Source organism: Triturus cristatus, chromosome 6, assembly GCF_964204655.1.
Source record: "Triturus cristatus chromosome 6, aTriCri1.1, whole genome shotgun sequence".
Classification (NCBI taxonomy): domain Eukaryota; kingdom Metazoa; phylum Chordata; class Amphibia; order Caudata; family Salamandridae; genus Triturus; species Triturus cristatus.
In genome coordinates, this window is record NC_140589.1 from 219,022,190 (window position 1) to 219,040,658 (window position 18,469).

The 18,469-nt window shown below is 43.1% G+C and overlaps 1 protein-coding gene across 5 annotated transcripts in view; it reads right to left on the reverse strand.

Moving 5' to 3' along the window:
• Window positions 1–18,469, reverse strand: part of LOC146816674 (adhesion G protein-coupled receptor F5-like) — a 788,188-nt gene that overhangs the window by 639,365 nt on the left and 130,354 nt on the right. For all 5 annotated transcript variants that reach the window (XM_085609153.1, XM_085609151.1, XM_085609154.1 and 2 more), the window contains exon 5: window positions 6,867–6,970. In XM_085609153.1, the coding sequence (XP_085465279.1) occupies window positions 6,867–6,970 (104 nt within the window). The remainder of the gene's footprint in view (window positions 1–6,866; window positions 6,971–18,469) is intronic.

The following is an 18,469-nucleotide window of genomic DNA, read 5'->3' on the forward strand; positions in this document are numbered from 1 at the left end:
GTCTCACTGTGCACCGAAGCGATGATTTCCATTTTCTTGTTTCCCAGTATTTTTGTTTTTGGGAGGGGGCATGACCTTCAGTGAGTTAGGATGGGCAATATTGAGTTTTATTTCTTGTCCATCAGCACAGCAGTAATCAACGAAGCATGTACAGTGACAGTGGGTGGTACTTGACTGCACTACGTATTAACAGACTCACTTCCCTGAGGCGTGCAAACATTGCTCAGACCAATGACCCTTTATCTTTTGTTATGACAGACTTTTCACAACTGACATGGAACGTCAGGGGTCGTAATACCCAAGAAAATTGACACTGGCATTTGTGCATCTCTGACACCTCATAGTAGAAATAGTGCTCCTGCAAGAATTACACCTGATGGAGGCATCAAGGGGTCAGCTGCGCTTGGGTTGGCGTGGGAAGACACACGCGGTGATGCACCCCGCCTATGTGTGGGGAGCAGCGGTGCTCATCAAGAAAGGAGTGCAGTGGCTAATGCTGGGCTCCCTGTGCGCTAGAGAAAGGAGATGTGTGAGCCTTCATGGAATTCTTCAGGGTATGAAGATCACCATAGCAAGGGTATATGGCCCAATTCTGGACACGCTTGAGTGTTTTTTGCTGAGGTGTGCAATAAAATGGCTGCCTATGACCACACTACTTTTATATGGGGTTTGACTTCAGTGTAGTGCTAGATGCCTGGCTGGACAAGTTGCAGTCTGCCCGTAGACCGCACCCCAGAGCAGTCACTCACCTGCATTCCATGAGCATGACCTAATAAACATTTAGCATGTCAGGCACACCCATCTGATTGAGTGCACATGTGCCACTGAGGCCCAGGAAGCCTGGTAGTGCATAGACTACTGACTGGTCATGCTAGATGGTAACACGCACAGTGCCGCCATTGAGCACATGCTACAAACTCTATCTGACCACATGCCCATTGTGTTGTGACTGACTCTGGGAGATGCAGGCAAATGTGCCCTCGCATGGAGGCTACCACCCAAAGCACTCCAAGATCCTGAATTTCACATGGAAATCCGAACTGCCCAGGCAAAATCCTTTATGAAATATATTGGCCCCACAGTGTATTCTCCCAGGGTGCTCTGGGAGGCTTCAAGGCCTACATCAGGGATTTTGCATATCCAGACAATCTGCAGTGCTTAGAGATTGGAGGGCTCATTTATTTACCCTGGAGCACAAGCCTTGAGAGTTAGACCCCCAATACATTGGGATGGGCGACTTGGGCCTCATGGTGCAATTTCAAGAGTAACTCTCTAAATACAAGGAGGCTGCCGAAAGAAAGAACATATTCTTACATAAGGAAGCCACCACTAGACTATATGGTGAGGGAGACAGGTCTGGTAAGACCCTGGCAGCCCTGACGGGTAAAAAATTGAGCAGCTTACATCCTGGAGCTCGCGAATGACGAGGGGTCGACATAACTGGAATTCTACACCACACTCTACGTCTCCAAAGACTAGGTCCTGATAGATAGGCTCACTGAATACTTCAACACTGTTCAATTACTATGGCTTGATAACTCACACAGACGCTACTTTCACAAAGGAAAACATAGTCTAGATGATCCGCAGTTTGCCGGGAGACAAGGCACCTGGCCTTAGTGGGGTGACTGCCTAGTTCTATAGAGAATATGTGAATGAACTGGCACCACACCTACTTGCCATGTAAGAGGAGGCACAGAACAAGTGTTGTTTGCCCCATTTACATAGAGAAGCGTTAATAGTCACTATCCATAAACCTGACTCCTACAGACCCTTCTTCATGATCAATGTAGATACCAAAATATTGGGCAAGGTCCTCACCTCTAAACTTCTCCCTCTTTTTCCGAACATCATCCGGCCATATCAGTCGGGCTTTGTCCCGAGACGGATGGCAGCATATAACATACGCATCCTGTTGGCGCTGATACAAGAGCTAAACTCACAGCTCCCATCGATCACTGTTTTTCTCGATGCAAGGCTTTTGACTCACTGGAGTGGCACTTCTTGCTTACGCTGTTCCAGAGTCTAGGCATTATTCGGACCTTTCTCCAGTGCATTTGGCTGCTATACACACTCCCCACTGCCACGCTTCATGTAAACGGAGCAATCTCTGCCCCCTTTGCCATACAAAGGGGAATGAGACAGGGATGCCCACTTTCTCGATTATATATGCCATAGTGATGGAACCCCTGACAGTCTGGCTTAGGCAGCACCACACTGAACGGGGACTGGCCTATACAGTACAGAGACTGATAGTATCCATGTACGCAGATGACATTACATGACCCTCTATGTCTGTGAACAAGCCTGGAATCATTTGCCTATAATCTGCGAATTCCTGCTGTTTGGCAAACTTAGGGAAATAAATCTTAACTGGTCAAAGTCCATCATTTTCTCTGTGACTGCAACTGCTGAGAACTTTCAGATGAAATATATACTTGAGTGGGCTGAAACCTCTGTCAAGTGCCGGGGCATCTGGGTCAGTGCCAATAAAACTCGGTTCTTCTCCTAGAAATATGGGGTGGCAGTCACATGGCTGGAGGAGGAGGTCCCTATCATGTCCGGATCACCCCTTTCCGTTGCGGGAAGGGTAGCCATTGTAAAAATGGTGGTCCTTCCAGATTTCTCTACTTATTTCGTGACATTCCAATTACGCTCACTGGAGCTGTTCTGATGGCATCAGAACATGACTGACCCGAATGACATGGGCGGGCAAACAGCCGAGTCTGGTGTGGGAGGACCTGATGCTGCGGTTTGAGCAGGGTTGACTGTGTTCTCCCGATTTTGAGTTGTATTATTACTGCACACAGGTGCACTACGCACTCCACTGGTTCCACCCCAAATTGTTCTTACCACATATTGCAATAGAAGCAGATAATACATCTCAGTGTAAACTAGCTACATCGATATGCACAAAGTGGACATGCCCTAGGGGCAAAAAAGGCATGGTGGAATTCACCAGTAGGGAATGGACAAGCTTGACTTGACTGCCTATGTGCTTCCAAATTGCATCCACTGCACAACCCAATGCTTTCCTCTACCCAGGAGGGCTGGGCTCGGAGACAGGTGGCTCGGATGGGCCTTGCTGAGATGGGGACTTGTACTTGTTGGGCACCTTCATTGACCTATGTAAAGTTCAGTCTCAAATTGTATGCTCACCGCTAGACCCCTTACTATATCATCACTGTCTCTATGCCTGTCTTTCCCTGAGGAGTCTATGGGACTGACAGCTCTAGAGAGCATGCTGACCTCTCCCTCCCCCAAAAACTAATCACCAGAGTGTACAGGACTATGCAAAACAAGCGCCAATGACCACCACCAGGGCACCTGAGGTTTTGCAATAAGACCTGGGTCCAACCTTAACAGAAGAACGTTGGAAGTACTGCTGTGCCCAGATGGGATTGCTTCCTCCCCAACTACACATTACGACCAAAGCATATCAAGTTTCTGCACATAATATTTTGCACCCCAGTAGGGCTTCATAGATTAGGACTGAGGGCTGACTCTTGTTGTATCTGATACGGGTGGGAAGACATTGACTTTCGCTATTTGGCATGGTGCTGCGACTGGTTGACGACGTTCTGGAATAAAGGTTTTGTGCCGGATTCACAAAGGTAAAGTTAGGCGTAAGTCTAACTTTATGACTTTTCGTATTCACAAAGGGCATTTCAAAGGGTTTTTACTACTCGTAAATGCCCTTTGTGAATACTGAAAGTCGTAAAGTTTGACTTTCAACTAACTTTGCCTTTGGGAATCGGGCCCTTTGATTGTATAGATGACGTTGTGATCCTGAGCATCCCTACAGAGCTCCCCCCCTACTTATCGCTATGATGCTGCTCCTGGCTAAGAGGAAGGTGGAGATACACAGGGAGAGATGCCTTGGTACTCAACAAGGGGTGAGGCCCCAAAGTAAGGCAGCAAGTTCCAACAAGAACTAAAAGGCATATCCTTAAGGGCTAGACTCTTATGGATAGAAGCCCATGGAGGTTATCTGCTAACACTAATCGTCATTTTATCCATCTGCATAATAGGGCTTCAAGTTAAATATGGAGGAACACCACTGGTTCTTCCAATGGTATTTATATCATACTGGACAGCTTAGATATAGGCAGGACCACTGCAATTATACAATAATGTCCACATAATTATACATTTGTGAAGTTTACCACAGGATCCATTTTCTGCTGCATAATTTGCAGATCCAATAGGCCACCAAAATGTATCAGTGTATTGCAGATAATGATTCAGTCTGAGGCGTTCTGGCTTCAATCCGGCCCAAGGAAAAATCACACCAATGTTTAATATACCTTATTACCAATGACCTGCACCGGAAGCTCTAAGCATATGGATTCTTTGGTGGTAAATGGAAATAACAGCAAAGGGAAACAACTGCCTAGAAATCATCACAGATATAAACAATAGCACCTGCAAGTCCATAAAGCCTGGAATGACTCACCAATGACCTCTATTTTTACAGCAGTTCAAAATGCAATGTTAGCATTTTAAGTCTCCTAAATTCTGTTTTTGTGCTACCCCCAATCATTTTCTTGCATTTCTTCCCTCTTTCCAACTGTTCTGCATGCACACTCCCTTTCTTTCTATTATTTCAAATCCCTCTCTCCTCCACATTTTGTTTTCTCCAGCTTTTTGTCCTAAACTTTAACTGTATTGTCTCTCTCCTTTCATGCATAAATACATATTTCCTCTGTATCCCTCTCTCTACAACACTACCTAGCTGTACCCTCTGCACGTCTTCACTTTCTCACACCAACTATTCTTCCTCCACCTTTCTCTTGCTGCTTCCAGATGTTTGCCCCAAGACAAAGCATTCCACTAGTTGGTCTTTCACTTTCTCTGTCCTGTGTTCTATAAACATTTGCTTTTTTTATAGCTCTAGCAAGTTTACATTTACCCTGCTCCTGCTGTCTCAATTTCCCTCCTGTAAGGTCATCTTTTACTTTTGTGACTTAATTTATCAATCATCGCAGTCCCTTTGCGCTCCGAGACCCTATTTTCTTTCCTAGACTATTCTTGCTCTGCATGCACCTATGCCCGACTCTTGTCAGCTTATTTTAAAGCAAAGCAAGACCAAATTGTTTTTCCATGAATTCGTATGCTTTTGACAAAAAGCAATGGCTGCAAAGTGAATAGTGCAGCTTTTTAGAGCCAAGACCTATTGGCTTTGTCAATGGCTGTTGTAATTTGAATACACATTTGACAAAGGAAAGGATCATCCATTTGAAGATAAAAATGTTGATGCAGGTAACATCTTCTGTAAGGCTGGGATTTATTATTTGTTTAGAAAAAACTTTAAAACCAAGGCTACACAATGTACAAGACCATTGTCATAAGGCCACTTGGCGTTATTTGTATATGTTTAATTTTTTATTTCATTGCATGTAATGTATGATATGTTATGGTATGTTGTTATTGGAAATTTGTTGAGTTTAAGTACACCAAAAGGTCTCTTGGAGCTGAGGTAGAGAGAGGCAACTGGTATCGGAGATAGTCATAGGCTTGTATAAATAACCAAGTTTTTAATTTTTCTCCTAAATCCCTCATAGTTCACTAAGGATCTTATCCCAGGGGAAATGTATTCCCAGTGTGAGGAGCAGAATCTGGCCTCCGCTAACCTTTTGCTTCTGGGAACAGTCAGTAGATTAAGGTGGGCTAATATAAGCTGACGCTTAGGGGTATATCGCTGGATTCTGGAAGTTATGAATGCTGGACCTTTGTGATGGAGGGATTTAAAAACGAAACAGCCGGTTCGAAAAATGTAGCTCTGAGCTCCTGGGAGCCAATGTAGTTCTTCCCTCAAAGGTTTGACGAGGCAATGTGTAGGTTTGCGAAAAATCAGCCTGTCTGCTTCATTTTGTACTCTTTGCAGCATGTGGTTTAGGCCAAAGGGGAGTCTCATGTAAAGAGCATTGGCATAGTCTATACGGGACATCACAAGTGCGATTATGATTTGAATAATCGCTTGGAAGGTGACATATCTTCTTATTTTTCTTATCTTCTGAAGTTGCTGGAAGCACGAAGAAGTCAGTACATCTATCTACGCTTTCTTAGAATCACGCCATAAGGATTCCAAGACTTTTCACAGCTTTTCTAGAGGCCAAAAGGAAGAGTTCCATAGGTAAAGTTTATTCTTATTCACCACAGTCTCTGTTTTGTTAGAGTTCAGTTTCAGTTGATGACTATTCATCCAGTCCCGGATATATAGCATGGTGCTTTGAAAGAATTCTTTAGAAACCAGCAAATTATCGATGGTGAAGATCAGCTGCATATAATTAGCATAGTTGTATATCTTCACCGTTTGTTGCTGGAGAGTGTGTATCAAGGGACTGATATAGAGATTAAACCAATAGGTGGAGAGGGAGGAGCCCTGAGGTACTCTACAACTTAGCTGAACTTTCGGCGAACGAAAAGGGAATAGGCAGACCGATTGAGATCAGTTTATGAAAGGATTCCGTCCATTGATCGATCAGAATAAAATGATCAAATGCATGCACATACCCGCCATGATTAGGTGGCAGCATGTTTTATTTTCTGACTTATCTTTTAATGTTGTTGAGTTTGTGTTTACATTTTAGTGGTTGTGGGTGAATGCAAGGATGAGTGGTGGGTGGATGAATGGATACATGAGTGTAAAGATAAGTGACAGAGTGCATGCATGATTAATTTTTGAGTGCCTAAAGCTATCAATGAATGAAGAGAAACTTTCAGGCATAGGCAAGAGTTATTGACATTGTTACTGCTTGTTTTCCAAAATGTTTCTATCTACAAAAGACCAACAATATTTCAGTAGACAGTGAACAATATCACAGGTTTAGATTTAAAAATGAAACTCAATAAAGAACACATACTTCTGTCTCAAACTTGGTTTTATACATGATGTACTTTACTGATGTTTCATCATTTAGATCCGCTGTAAACGTTTCCAAGAGTGTAAGATGCGCCTTGATTTTAGCTGTAGATTTAAGGGAAGAGACATGAGGGGACGGTTAGCTATTCTTTGAATTCAAATATAAATTGTCAACAGTTATTTTCAGAATCTTATAATAAGTTTATATAACAGTGATCTACAACATAATATATAAAATATATATACATTATATATAGCTAAGGCACTATGACAAAAGACAAACCAAGCCAAGTGCCGCACTTTTTGATATCACATAAGAGTTGTTAAGCTGAGTGGAACCACAGAAGACATTAAAGAATTCATAAACAGAATCGCGGTCTGACCACAAAAGCTGTCAACATTATATCTAGGATAAAGATGGCTTCCTGCGCCACCTTGCTAAAGACAGAGATAATGTAAGTGTATACCATGAATAACATAGGTGGAGAATTTCACAAATTTTACTATGTTTTAGATGGCCTAAAGTTTATCAAGGGAGACTTTTTAAGGCCTACATACAGAAAAACACAATTACTACTACTATTATTGTTAAGAGTAAAATAAATTAGGAACCTCATTTGTTTATAATACTTTCAACCTTGAATTATTTATAATATCTATGTAGCTTTATTGACAAATATATCAAAATGATAGAAATGCACAGTACATGCTTATGGAGAAGTCTTTTGACAACAAAGTAAGTGACAACCTGTAGAGTGCTGCATTAATGCAAAACAACCATTTCCACCCTCACTCCTTACTTAATGCAGGTATATCAAAGTTATACCACCCAAAAGAAAAATATGCACACATAACAAAAATCATGGCTGCGGAAGTTATAGGTCCACAAATGTCTCCTCACTGGGAACCAGTCGCGGCCTGCATGACTCGTGGGTGGGGGGACTAATTTAAAAATAAACTCACCTTCCCTGGTCCCACGTCGTCTCTCCTGACCTGCTCTCCTGCTGTCCTGCCTCCGGCAGGAACAGGAAGCAGGCAAGCATCCTCTCTCCCCTAAGCCAATCACAATGCTGCAATGGCAGCGGTGTGATTGGTAAGGACGCCGACCAGCCAAGTGCCTATGGGAAGGCCATTTTATCCATGTAGGCTGCTATGCAGCCTACATGAAGAAAGGGCAGAGTGTGCATGACTGGTTTGGTTGGATCTGGGGCTGCCCAAACAGTCAGCACCCTTAGCAGTGGGCAAGCAACTCCTTCCCTGCCCTAGAACAGACTCGCCCACCCACCCGCCCCAACCAGACACTTCTGCTTTCTCACAGTGCGAGAAGCAGAAACATAAAATGGTTGTTTTAGCATTTTATGTTTCTGCTTCTCGCACTGCAAGAAAGCAGTGGGGCAACGCTCCTCCACCGTAGTGGAGGAGCCGCCCCTGCTGGGAACAAAGCACCTCATTGTAGCACTTGACACTCTCAGGGTAGCAAAGCAAAGCAGTCCAAGGACTAATCAGTGAAGCTGGTGTGGGATAGTAGTCACCATTCGTTGGCATGCAATAATAACACTCAATAAATGAATGTTCAGTCAGTGCTTTTTTGGGGGGTACGCAAAAGTACATTTATCACACACACTCAAATAAATACTATTCGTTAATTTACAAATATATTTTATGTTATGTTGATTTGCATAGCAAATTAATCACCCAAGAGGGTATCCAGGCACTTGAGCAGATGTGTAGGTGTGTGGTCCCCGAGTTGCTTATATGAAGAGCCAGGTCTTTACCTTCTTGAGAAACACAAGAAGTGAGGAGGAGGCTCTGATTTATTGAGGGAGATCATTCCATGTCTTGCATGTGATGTAAGAGAATGAGCGGCCTCCAGTTTTAGTTTTCCAGATGCTGGGAATGTGTGCGAGTGAGATTGAGTCAGAGAGTAGTTGTCTGGTGGGATGATGGAAGTGTATGCGGCTGTTCAGGTATTCTGGACCTGGGTTGATCTGGGAAAGTGACAGACATGTTGGAGGTGTCAATGATGTGGGTCAGGGTGGTGCTGATTGATGTTGTACCCAGGTTGTAGGACATGGGGGCATGAGTCTGTTGGGTCCCCTGAGTGGATAGACCACATCATTGCAGCTGCGTTGTTTCTTGTGAGGGTTGACTTTTTGGTCAGTTGACTGTGTTGGCTGATGGTGGGTACGTTAGCAATGTGTTCTCTGGGGTTGAGTTGATGTGGGAAGTTGCAGTAGATGTTTTCAATTTTACTGTGGAAGAAGTTGGGTAGGTTGTTGCAGAGTTATTGGGAAGTAGCAGTATTGTTGACAGTGGGTAGTGTAGTGTCCTGCTGGACACGTTCTAGTGTTCTGCCTGCGTTTGCACCCCACACCACACACCCACCTATCACAGGCGTCATCGGTCAGGTGACCCTGCAAATAAAAGGGGCCTGGCGAACATGCCCTGGGCAAGTTCCAGTACCCTACTGCAATGCGTCTGTGTCATCATTCGTAGCATATGGGCCCAGGACCCACAACACCACAGGTAGTATGAGGTGAAATCCTTCATGATCGAGAATTATGTATCCGGCAGATGAAATTACCTTTGATGACATTCAGAAATCACATTTGATCCTTATTGGATCATCCCTCCCAAACACAGTACCAGTATCCCTCCCCCTACCTACATTAGATAGATCATCACAAAATATAAGGGGTATTACTTTAAATAAAACAGGCTCATTGTCTTTGTCGAGGAGTCACCACATCAAAGTAAAAGGCAAGACTATTTGCTTTGTCAAGTGGTTACCAGATTAAAAGACCAATAATCATATGTTATTAATTCACCATTGTATCTTAAAATCAATAACCATGTTTGAATGTAATCAGTATTGCCAATAAAACACTCCAATGTTTTTCAAAAACTACTGTCAGCAATATGCTGGCATTAAAGCATTTTAACTCAACATAACATGCATCTGAGTCTTTCTTGTACCACTTTAGGCCACATAGAATGCAGCCATAGAAGCAGGCAGTAGAGTGCCCTGCACTCCAAGCTATAGAGCAAAAGCTCTGGCATAGAAAGTGCTTGAAAATAAAGAAAAAGTTTCTCCAGGTCATACATTTGGGAATCTGGGAGACATAGGGTTACGTTTTTAGGAGTTAATCAAGTGAGAGGGCTGCTGCACTCCAGCATCCCTCAACCCTTCATTAAACATGGAAGGGGGTGCCCCTGCACTGATTGGGGCACCGCAAGCCAAGGAAATATGCAAAGTAGCCCTCTGCAGGGCATTATATGCTGCTGCTGCGGGTAAAGCCACAAGTAATAAATTAGCAGCTCCAGTCGCATTGTTTACAAGCATGGCTTTGCCCCAAGGATCTTGTTTTTTTTCTTCTTTGTTAAAAGGGGTGCTCCTGGCCCCACCCAGGACACCACAAGCTTTGGTCATGAAGGCTCAGCATAGGGAGCCCAGTTCTGCAATGCCCTGCCAACTCTCTGCCCGGTCAACTCTGCACTTAGAATGGGGTCTCGTGTCCCCTCTAATGTTACACCAATGGCCTGACATATGGACCCACCAGCGGGACAATAATATTTCTGTCTAGGGGGCTCAACGCACACCAATCCCCTACAACTAATTAAATAATTATAGGCCAACCCATCAAGGGTTGGCCCTCCCAGGGGAAAATGAAGAAACAGTTGAGGCAGAGGCCCAGGCATGCGGTTTCTTGGCTTAGTCAAGTTTAAATGGACAAATATTTAAATGTGTAGAACTCAAGCCTCATTGGGTCAGTTTCAAAGGTCTTTGGCTCATACCCATAGTCCCAAGCTTTAGCTGCCAGGTGCATTTTCAGAAGGACTACCAACCACAAACGGGCTGTGCTCTGCCGGGAGCTGGTTTTACTGGCTTCTTCTACCATGCTTCTCCTCTGCTGTACTCTCTCCCCAGAGATCCCATGGTATCCTGGCCCTGTCACAGGGCATCTGGGAGGCAATGGAGTTCAAGGCTTCACCCAGCTGGTTCTCAGAGTTGCATAACCTTGCAAAACACGCATCAACTTTATTTTCAATGTTGTTTCCTTTTGTCTTTATGGATATATTAAAGGACAAATAATACAATCTAGTAAACCAGCGAATATGACATGGGTGAAATAATAATTGCAAGTATGAACCATAAGAGGGGAGTGTGAAGAAATTAAAGGGCCAACAGGACATCCTTAAACAACATATATTTCAAACATAAAGGTACTGTTGTCCTTTGAGGTGCCCGGACATTTCCTGCTCGAAACACTGTTTATTGCCAGAGACTGATTAACTGCTCTTCACTACAAGGTTAGGTTAAAAATGGATGCTGCACCCTCCCCCATTCACAGTAGGCTGTAGTCACATCATTATGGGACAATGCCAGTAGCTGGATGTTGAAGCTTCAGGTGTCAGAAGGAAAATGTGCCTTGCACTGCCTAAGGAACGAAATTTGGTTGTGTGCCTTATGTGTCTTATTACTAATATGTTTGCGGAAAGACAATTTGCAACCTGAAGGAGTCATGAGAGAGTTAGCAGATGACAGTAGGGGTGAATCCATACACAGTCCAAATGGATATTTGTTACAATCGTAGAGAAGTTGCCCTACTTAAAGCAAAGATAAAAAAAATCTATCTTTTGAATTTAAGACCTGTCCTGACACTAATCACACACAGACAACACTTTAGGTGATAGGCTTTTTCCTTTGATGACGCCAGAAAAAAGCATAAGGGAGGCTGCCATAATGTCAATTAGTGGTACATAGTGATACCAGCTACTACCAATGGCTTTTGTACTCTCTCTGCTCTCTTAGCTGCTGCTGGCCTTTCCCCTCATAAGAACAGTGGAAGAAACATAAAGTTAACAAATTTCCAAGAGTCCCATTTACTTTTTGCAATCTTCACTCCTTGTCCAACCCCTATCCTTCAGCTGTACATATAGAGGGACAAGAAGTCAACTCAGCGATATTATTGCAGGAGCAAAAACCATACCTCAATATTCAGGACACTCCAAAAACTGAAAAAACCCACAATTTTACCTGAAATGGTTCTCCTACTGTAAGAAATTACACAAAAAGGCAGGCTCCTTGAAATCAATTTAGCAGAGTAGCAAACAAGTAACCCAGACCACTCAAAGACTGAGTTCTGGATGAGGGATTAGTGAAATACTTTTATTCCGAAAATCTCAAAATTGAGCGACACAGTTTAATGGCAGGAATGCTCATCACCAGAGTTATACAGAGTAGTCAAATCAGAAAATCAATCTAAATCCCGAATGAGCAGTAAAACCAGAAAAGGGTTGGTTAGCGTCCCTAATAGCATCATGGAAAACAAAAAGAATCTGGCTCACCCCCAAAATCAAGAGGTTCTTATATATATATTGTGTCTAATAAATTAGTACAACAGCTAAATCATAATGGTCTGATCGTTTGTAACAACTCTTTCGCAACTCAAAATGATCATTACATCAGCACATAAACAATATCCCACTTTAAGAAAGCATCCAGCAAATTCATTGCTAATGCCATTCTGGGACGTTCAAAGAAAATATGTAACATGTTTACAATATCATTTCATACAAATAAATAAAACCCTGTTTAAACAGCAGAATTAAAGCAGACAGGCCAAGAAGTTAACACACTGGAAAGGTAATTCAAAGTTGTGTATACATAACAGTGGAAAAACAAATACATCAGCTGCCTTTGCACTGCGGAGTTTGTGAGGCAAGAAATGTGCAGAGGATGGGAGGGGGTGCCTGACAGAAACAAAATCCATTTTATTTAATATGGTGTTTTCCTATAAATGTGTCATACATAAATCATATTAATAAATATACTTCTATACCTTTTATTACATTTGTTTCATCTGTAACTGCATTTGATCATTATTTACGTATTGGATCCAACATCAAAATATTATTATTAATTATTCTTTATTCCAGCAATATATCGATTTTGAAAAAAGAATTTTCTACGGTTTCCCCCTCTAATTATTCTATAATCACTAAAACTCCATAATAGCTTTATTAATCAGAAAACCACTCAGTCTGCATCGCTTTCTGCTCCATTCTGGAATTCTCCTCAGCCATTTTCAGTTGGTTGTAGACACAGTCCTTGATATAATCTATCTCATGCTACTCAGATCTTTCTTTTTTACATAAGTTTTATTAACTTTGTTTCTACATTTCTTGAACATACACCCAGAAAATGTCAGTAAAATAAATAAGAAAGTTCCTCAAACCGTTATATTTATTACAGCTGCTAATAATGAACTTAATATAATTATACCCAACTTATCTCACCATTCACCAACTTTACTAAAACTATGTCCTATCTCACTAAACAAGGAACCTACAGCTTCCCACAAGCCTTGCTTTTTGCAGATTGAAGTATGTGTGAGTTGTTAGGTATAATAGCAATATAAGAATTATTAACCGTACCAATATCTGGAACATATGAACAACACTTCTTTTCCTTTATCACCTAGCAAACTCCACCTTCTTTCTCCAGCAGATCATCTATTGCTATGTGATTCTACATTATCATAGCCTTAATACCAATCATTTCTTTATTTACCTGTTTTAATGCTCCAGCTGTATCTACTGCAGGCTTTTCACTAAAGTAGACAGCTGTCTAATTTTCACGTTATTTATTGGCACACCTATTTAAGGAATCATAGCACTTATTAGTTCCTGAACGACCAGCTGTGGCCCATGCAGGTAAGAGCGGTGGGTCTGGGTGGGGGAGGGTGTTTAAACGGACGATACAGATTAAAAATGAGTTGATAATTACATTTTCCCTCGTCATCATCTGCTGAAATCCCCCCACCCGGCCCCCGCTCTTAACTGCACAGGCCGCTGCTGTAAACAACCTTTCCAAAACTATGTCTCACTCTCTTTAAACCAATTTCATCAGCCATTTCACTCGTATGGTACACTCTAGGAAACACTAGACCAAGATTACAAAATCTAACCAAATTATGCTTCAGATTGAAATAGGCAGTCTTCTACACACAGATAATAAATTCCTCTAAAAAGTGGCTATCCTCCCAACAAATAATTTCCACTCACCTCATAACTCCTTACACACACACTTTCTTCCTTAACATCTCTAAAAGGTCTTCTACGCACCATACACAGTTCACTTGTGGTAAATTTTAATTACCTAGACTTAATTTATGCGGTAAAATACAATATGAATAACTCAGTAAAAATAAGAGGCAAAATCCGTGGTATTCGAGGGTATAATAGGGTATTTATTCCTTACGAAGGAATGATGATGGTTCGAACCAGGCAATCGAGTTCCGTCACCACGAAGGTTCAGGAAGGGATCAGCAATACATTATTGACAAGTTGTCATATTTATATTGAAGTGCATTACAGTAAAGACAGATACAGGAGGCGTAACACCTGATAAGAATACACATACGTAATAGAAAAGGCGTTACAATAAGCGTACATAGAGGCGTATACTAAAAAACGTCATTATGATGATGACACAAGTGGGTGGATCCATAAGAGAATCCTGCAAAGTCAGCGAAAATACATGGCAGAGATGCGCGCGCAGCCGCATGACGTGTGATTGACGTGTAACTAGAGGGTGAAGGGAACTTGACATTTAGCCCTACATGAGGAGACAGAAGTCTGGGGTGTCAGGACAACCTAGTCCTAAATCATATCTAATATCTTGTGTTTAAAGAACTATATTATCTAGAAGGAAAGGTCTTCTCGTACAGATCCTATTCTATACTGACTGCTAGTGCGTGTACAAGCGTCTAAGTGTCTACATGGGATGCGAGGGGGGCATGGGCCTACCATGGTAACGAGAGTCATGAATTACTTGCACAGAGACAGTAAGGCCGGGCCCTTTGCTCTGCAGCTAGAGGGATGTTTACCTAAGCTACTTAGACAGGAATGCATTTCTTGAGGAGCGGAACAGATAACTTGAAGGCTGAATACAGTTTTTGGCAGGCAACAGGCCGGGCTTTAGGCACCGTTAGCCGCGCAGGAAGTAAGACAAAGTTCATGGATACAGATGCAGGTCCAGGCTGGAGCATTCAGAGGCAGAAGCAGGAAAAGCTCGATGGCAGAATTCAGGGCCTACCTTGCCAGAGCTGGAAAACGTGAAAAGTATACCATATAAAGACGGTGGCAAGGCATACTTAGGAACGGAATATCTGGCCCATTCATGGCAGATATGAAAGAGTACATATTAACGTTGGACACAATTGTATTTGCGTCTTCATAGCTTGAAGTGGAGGGAACATACATGTACTTGTAGCATGTACATGGAGCCGTTGGGGTCTAGATAGGGGACACAACTGACCATAAAAATTCATATTTCCTCACACTCCTTCGCTCTTGTGCCATCCTTTACCTGGGATATATATTCAACAATCTAAATTCTTCCTCTTCGTTTACCTGCTCCATTAGTTCTATCATAGCTATTTCCTCTTTCCAGTGTCTCACAACCTACACTTCTCTTTCATTATATTCTCTGATAATCTCAATTTTGTCTCTACTTACACACATAACCCTGGTTAATTATTTACATTTTCTGCTTGGTTTGTGCAATTTTTCCTAAGAATGTACCATATCTGATATCCTTGTTATCTTATGTAATGAGTAAGTCCTCTAAAGGAATGTTGAAATCCATTAAATAATGAGAAAGTACATCATCATTATTAAATATAGCAACATACACATTGCATAATAAAGCATAGGAAATTGGAAACTCAACTACATTAGTCCTTCACTAGCAGAAGTAGGAGAAAAATTACACCCCTTTATGTTTATAATATTTATGTATTAATGTATCATTTTATTATATAAAGCTACATTTTATTTATTCTCTGACATATCATGATTCATTTTTTTATTAACTCGACGTTCATAGAAGCATTTGCCACCATTGATAGTAACCAGACCAACTAAAGCTACTAATATTAATAATGTGATCAATTAACCTTCAATTTTACAGTTTTGGCTGTTCTCCATTCTCTATTTGAGACATATCAATTATTCTGGGACCAAAAATCGTAAAGCAACTAAAGTTGTCTTTAAAACTACAATAACTGTCTTCTTTTTCTTTGAAACCATAATCAACACAAAATTTCAAAAAAGTATTTTTAGTTTTTTTCAGTCTTTTATTTTAAGTCTTCTCTTACTCTGCAGCTCTATTTAACTTCAACTATGGAGCCGACTACGATGTCGGTGTTGGTCCTACCAACATCTATATCCATGGTCAGGTTGCCGCATTACAATGCCGCTGTCCCCTCTGGCCCTCCGCTATGGGCCCTGGGGGGAACCTGTGGATTGGGTGGCAAGCACCATGGTGCAGGGATGTTTAAAAGCATGACTTTTGGCATTGGGGCTTGTGCTGTAGCCTTTTCAGGGCTGCAGCACAAGCCTCAATGCAAAGATGCATGTTTCTGACTGCCTCCATGGTGGTTGGATCCTTATATGGCGGTCGGGGCTGCCAACTACCTGTCGGCCGGTCCCTTTACCACAATAAGGCCGGTTGGACGAATGTCCGACCGGCATTGTAATCGGGCCCTTTGTCTGAACAGTCTCTTTATCATTTCAAAGTGATTCTTCTTCCATCTCTATCGATGTTTGGACAAAATATCGAGTTCGAAGTATCAGATGCAAAAATATTGTGAAAAAAATATTGTGACACAACAATATCATGATGCAGAAATATTGTGGTCAAGAATACTGATTTGTTTGGTAACGAATATCGTTTTAACCCCTTCGATGCTCATGACGGAGCGGTTCCGTCATGAGCATCGGTTGAGCTGTGCTCATGACGGAACCGCTCCGTCATGAGCACAGCCCCTGGGGGAAGCGCTGGCGCTCCCCCCCTGGGGCATCGATCGTGCCCCCACAGATGGGGATGGCAGCGGAAGAGTTTCCGCTGCCACCCCCGAGCCCCCCCCCCACGCTTCCTGATGATGTCAGCGCGCACAGCGCGCGCTGGCGTCATCAGGAAGCGTTGGACGCGCTGGAATTCATTTCTTCCAGCGCGTCCAACGGGGAGGGTAAGTGTTTTGCTGCGGTGTGGCGGGGGGGGCGGAATTCCAGGGCCTTGAGGCATCGGGGGAGAGGAAAGAGTATTTCCTCTTCCCTGATGTCTCAATGCTGGGCATTCCTGTCCCACGATCGGGCACAGCGTCGCGATCGTGGGACAGGAATGCCCCCACTAGACCCCAGGGATGTTGTTTTTGGCCATTTGGGAAGCGACCCCTTGGGCAAGGGTCGCTTCCCTGGGGGACAATTTTTGGACAGACTTTTCTGCCCCCCCTGGGGCAGATCGGTCCACTTTCGGTCCGTTTCTGCCCCCAGGGGGGGCAGAAAAGCCCACTAGACACCAGGGATGTCGTAATGGTGATATGGGAAGCGACCCCTTGGGCAAGGGTCGCTTCCCTGGGGGATAATTTTTGCAAAGACTCTTCTGCCCCCCCTGGGGGCAGATCGGTCCACTTTCGGTCCGTTTCTGCCCCCAGGGGGGGCAGAAAAGCCCACTAGACACCAGGGAATTTCGATATATTGATATGGGAAGCGACCCCTTGGGCAAGGGTCGCTTCCCTGGGGGAGAATTTGGGAGAATTTGTGCACAGACTTTTCTGCCCCCCCTGAGGGCAGATCGGTCCACTTCCGGTCCGTTTCTGCCCCCAGGGGGGGCAAAAAATCCCACTAGACACCAGGGAATTTCGCAATTTTGTTATGGGAAGCAACCCCTTGGGCAAGGGTCACTTCCCTGGGGGAGAATTTGTGCACAGACTTTTCTGCCCCCCCTGGGGGCAGATCGGTCCACTTTCGGTCCGTTTCTGCCCCCAGGGGGGGCAGAAAAGCCCACTAGACACCAGGGAATTTCGTTATAGTGATATGGGAAGCGACCCCTTGGGCAAGGGTCGCTTCCCTTGGGGAATAATTTTTGCACAGACTTTTCTGCCCCCCCTGGGGGCAGATTGGTCCACTTTTGCTCCGTGTCTGGCCCCAGGGGGGGGCAGAAAAGCCCACTAGACACCAGGGAATTAGTGTAAATAAAAATGGAAGTGACCCCTTTGGCAAGTGTCGCTTCCAGGGGGCAATTTTTATAATATGTATTTGGCCCACCCGCCCCGGGACAGAGTAGCCTTTTTTTTCCTGCTGTTTTCTGCCCCACCTGGAACATAACGATTGACCATTTGGGTAGTAACATAGAATGTTGTTATGTTTATTGTTTTTTTTTGTGAATTGCAATAGGAATGTTTTTTTTTTACTTTTTTGTTCTAGGTAAAGGCTTTTGCTCTTTTCAGTTTGCCGTGTTTCTGGCGGTTCTGCTGTTTGTGTAGTTTGGTAAGAGACTCTTTTTTGTACAATGTAAATGTGTTTGATTTCTCTGCATGAATTATTTTTGCAAATGGTGTAATAATAGCAGTATGTTTGTTTTTTGAGTGTCAAAAACTTTTTGCATTGGTGCTCGATGTGTATTTTGTTGTCTTGTGAGTAATTTGTTTTTTTTTCTTCTTTCTAGTTTGATATCGTTGGTTTTTGCTGTGTCACTGCAGAGTTGGTTTCTGGTGAGTGCAGCTGTCTCTTGTAATTGGATTGTATAGTTTTTGA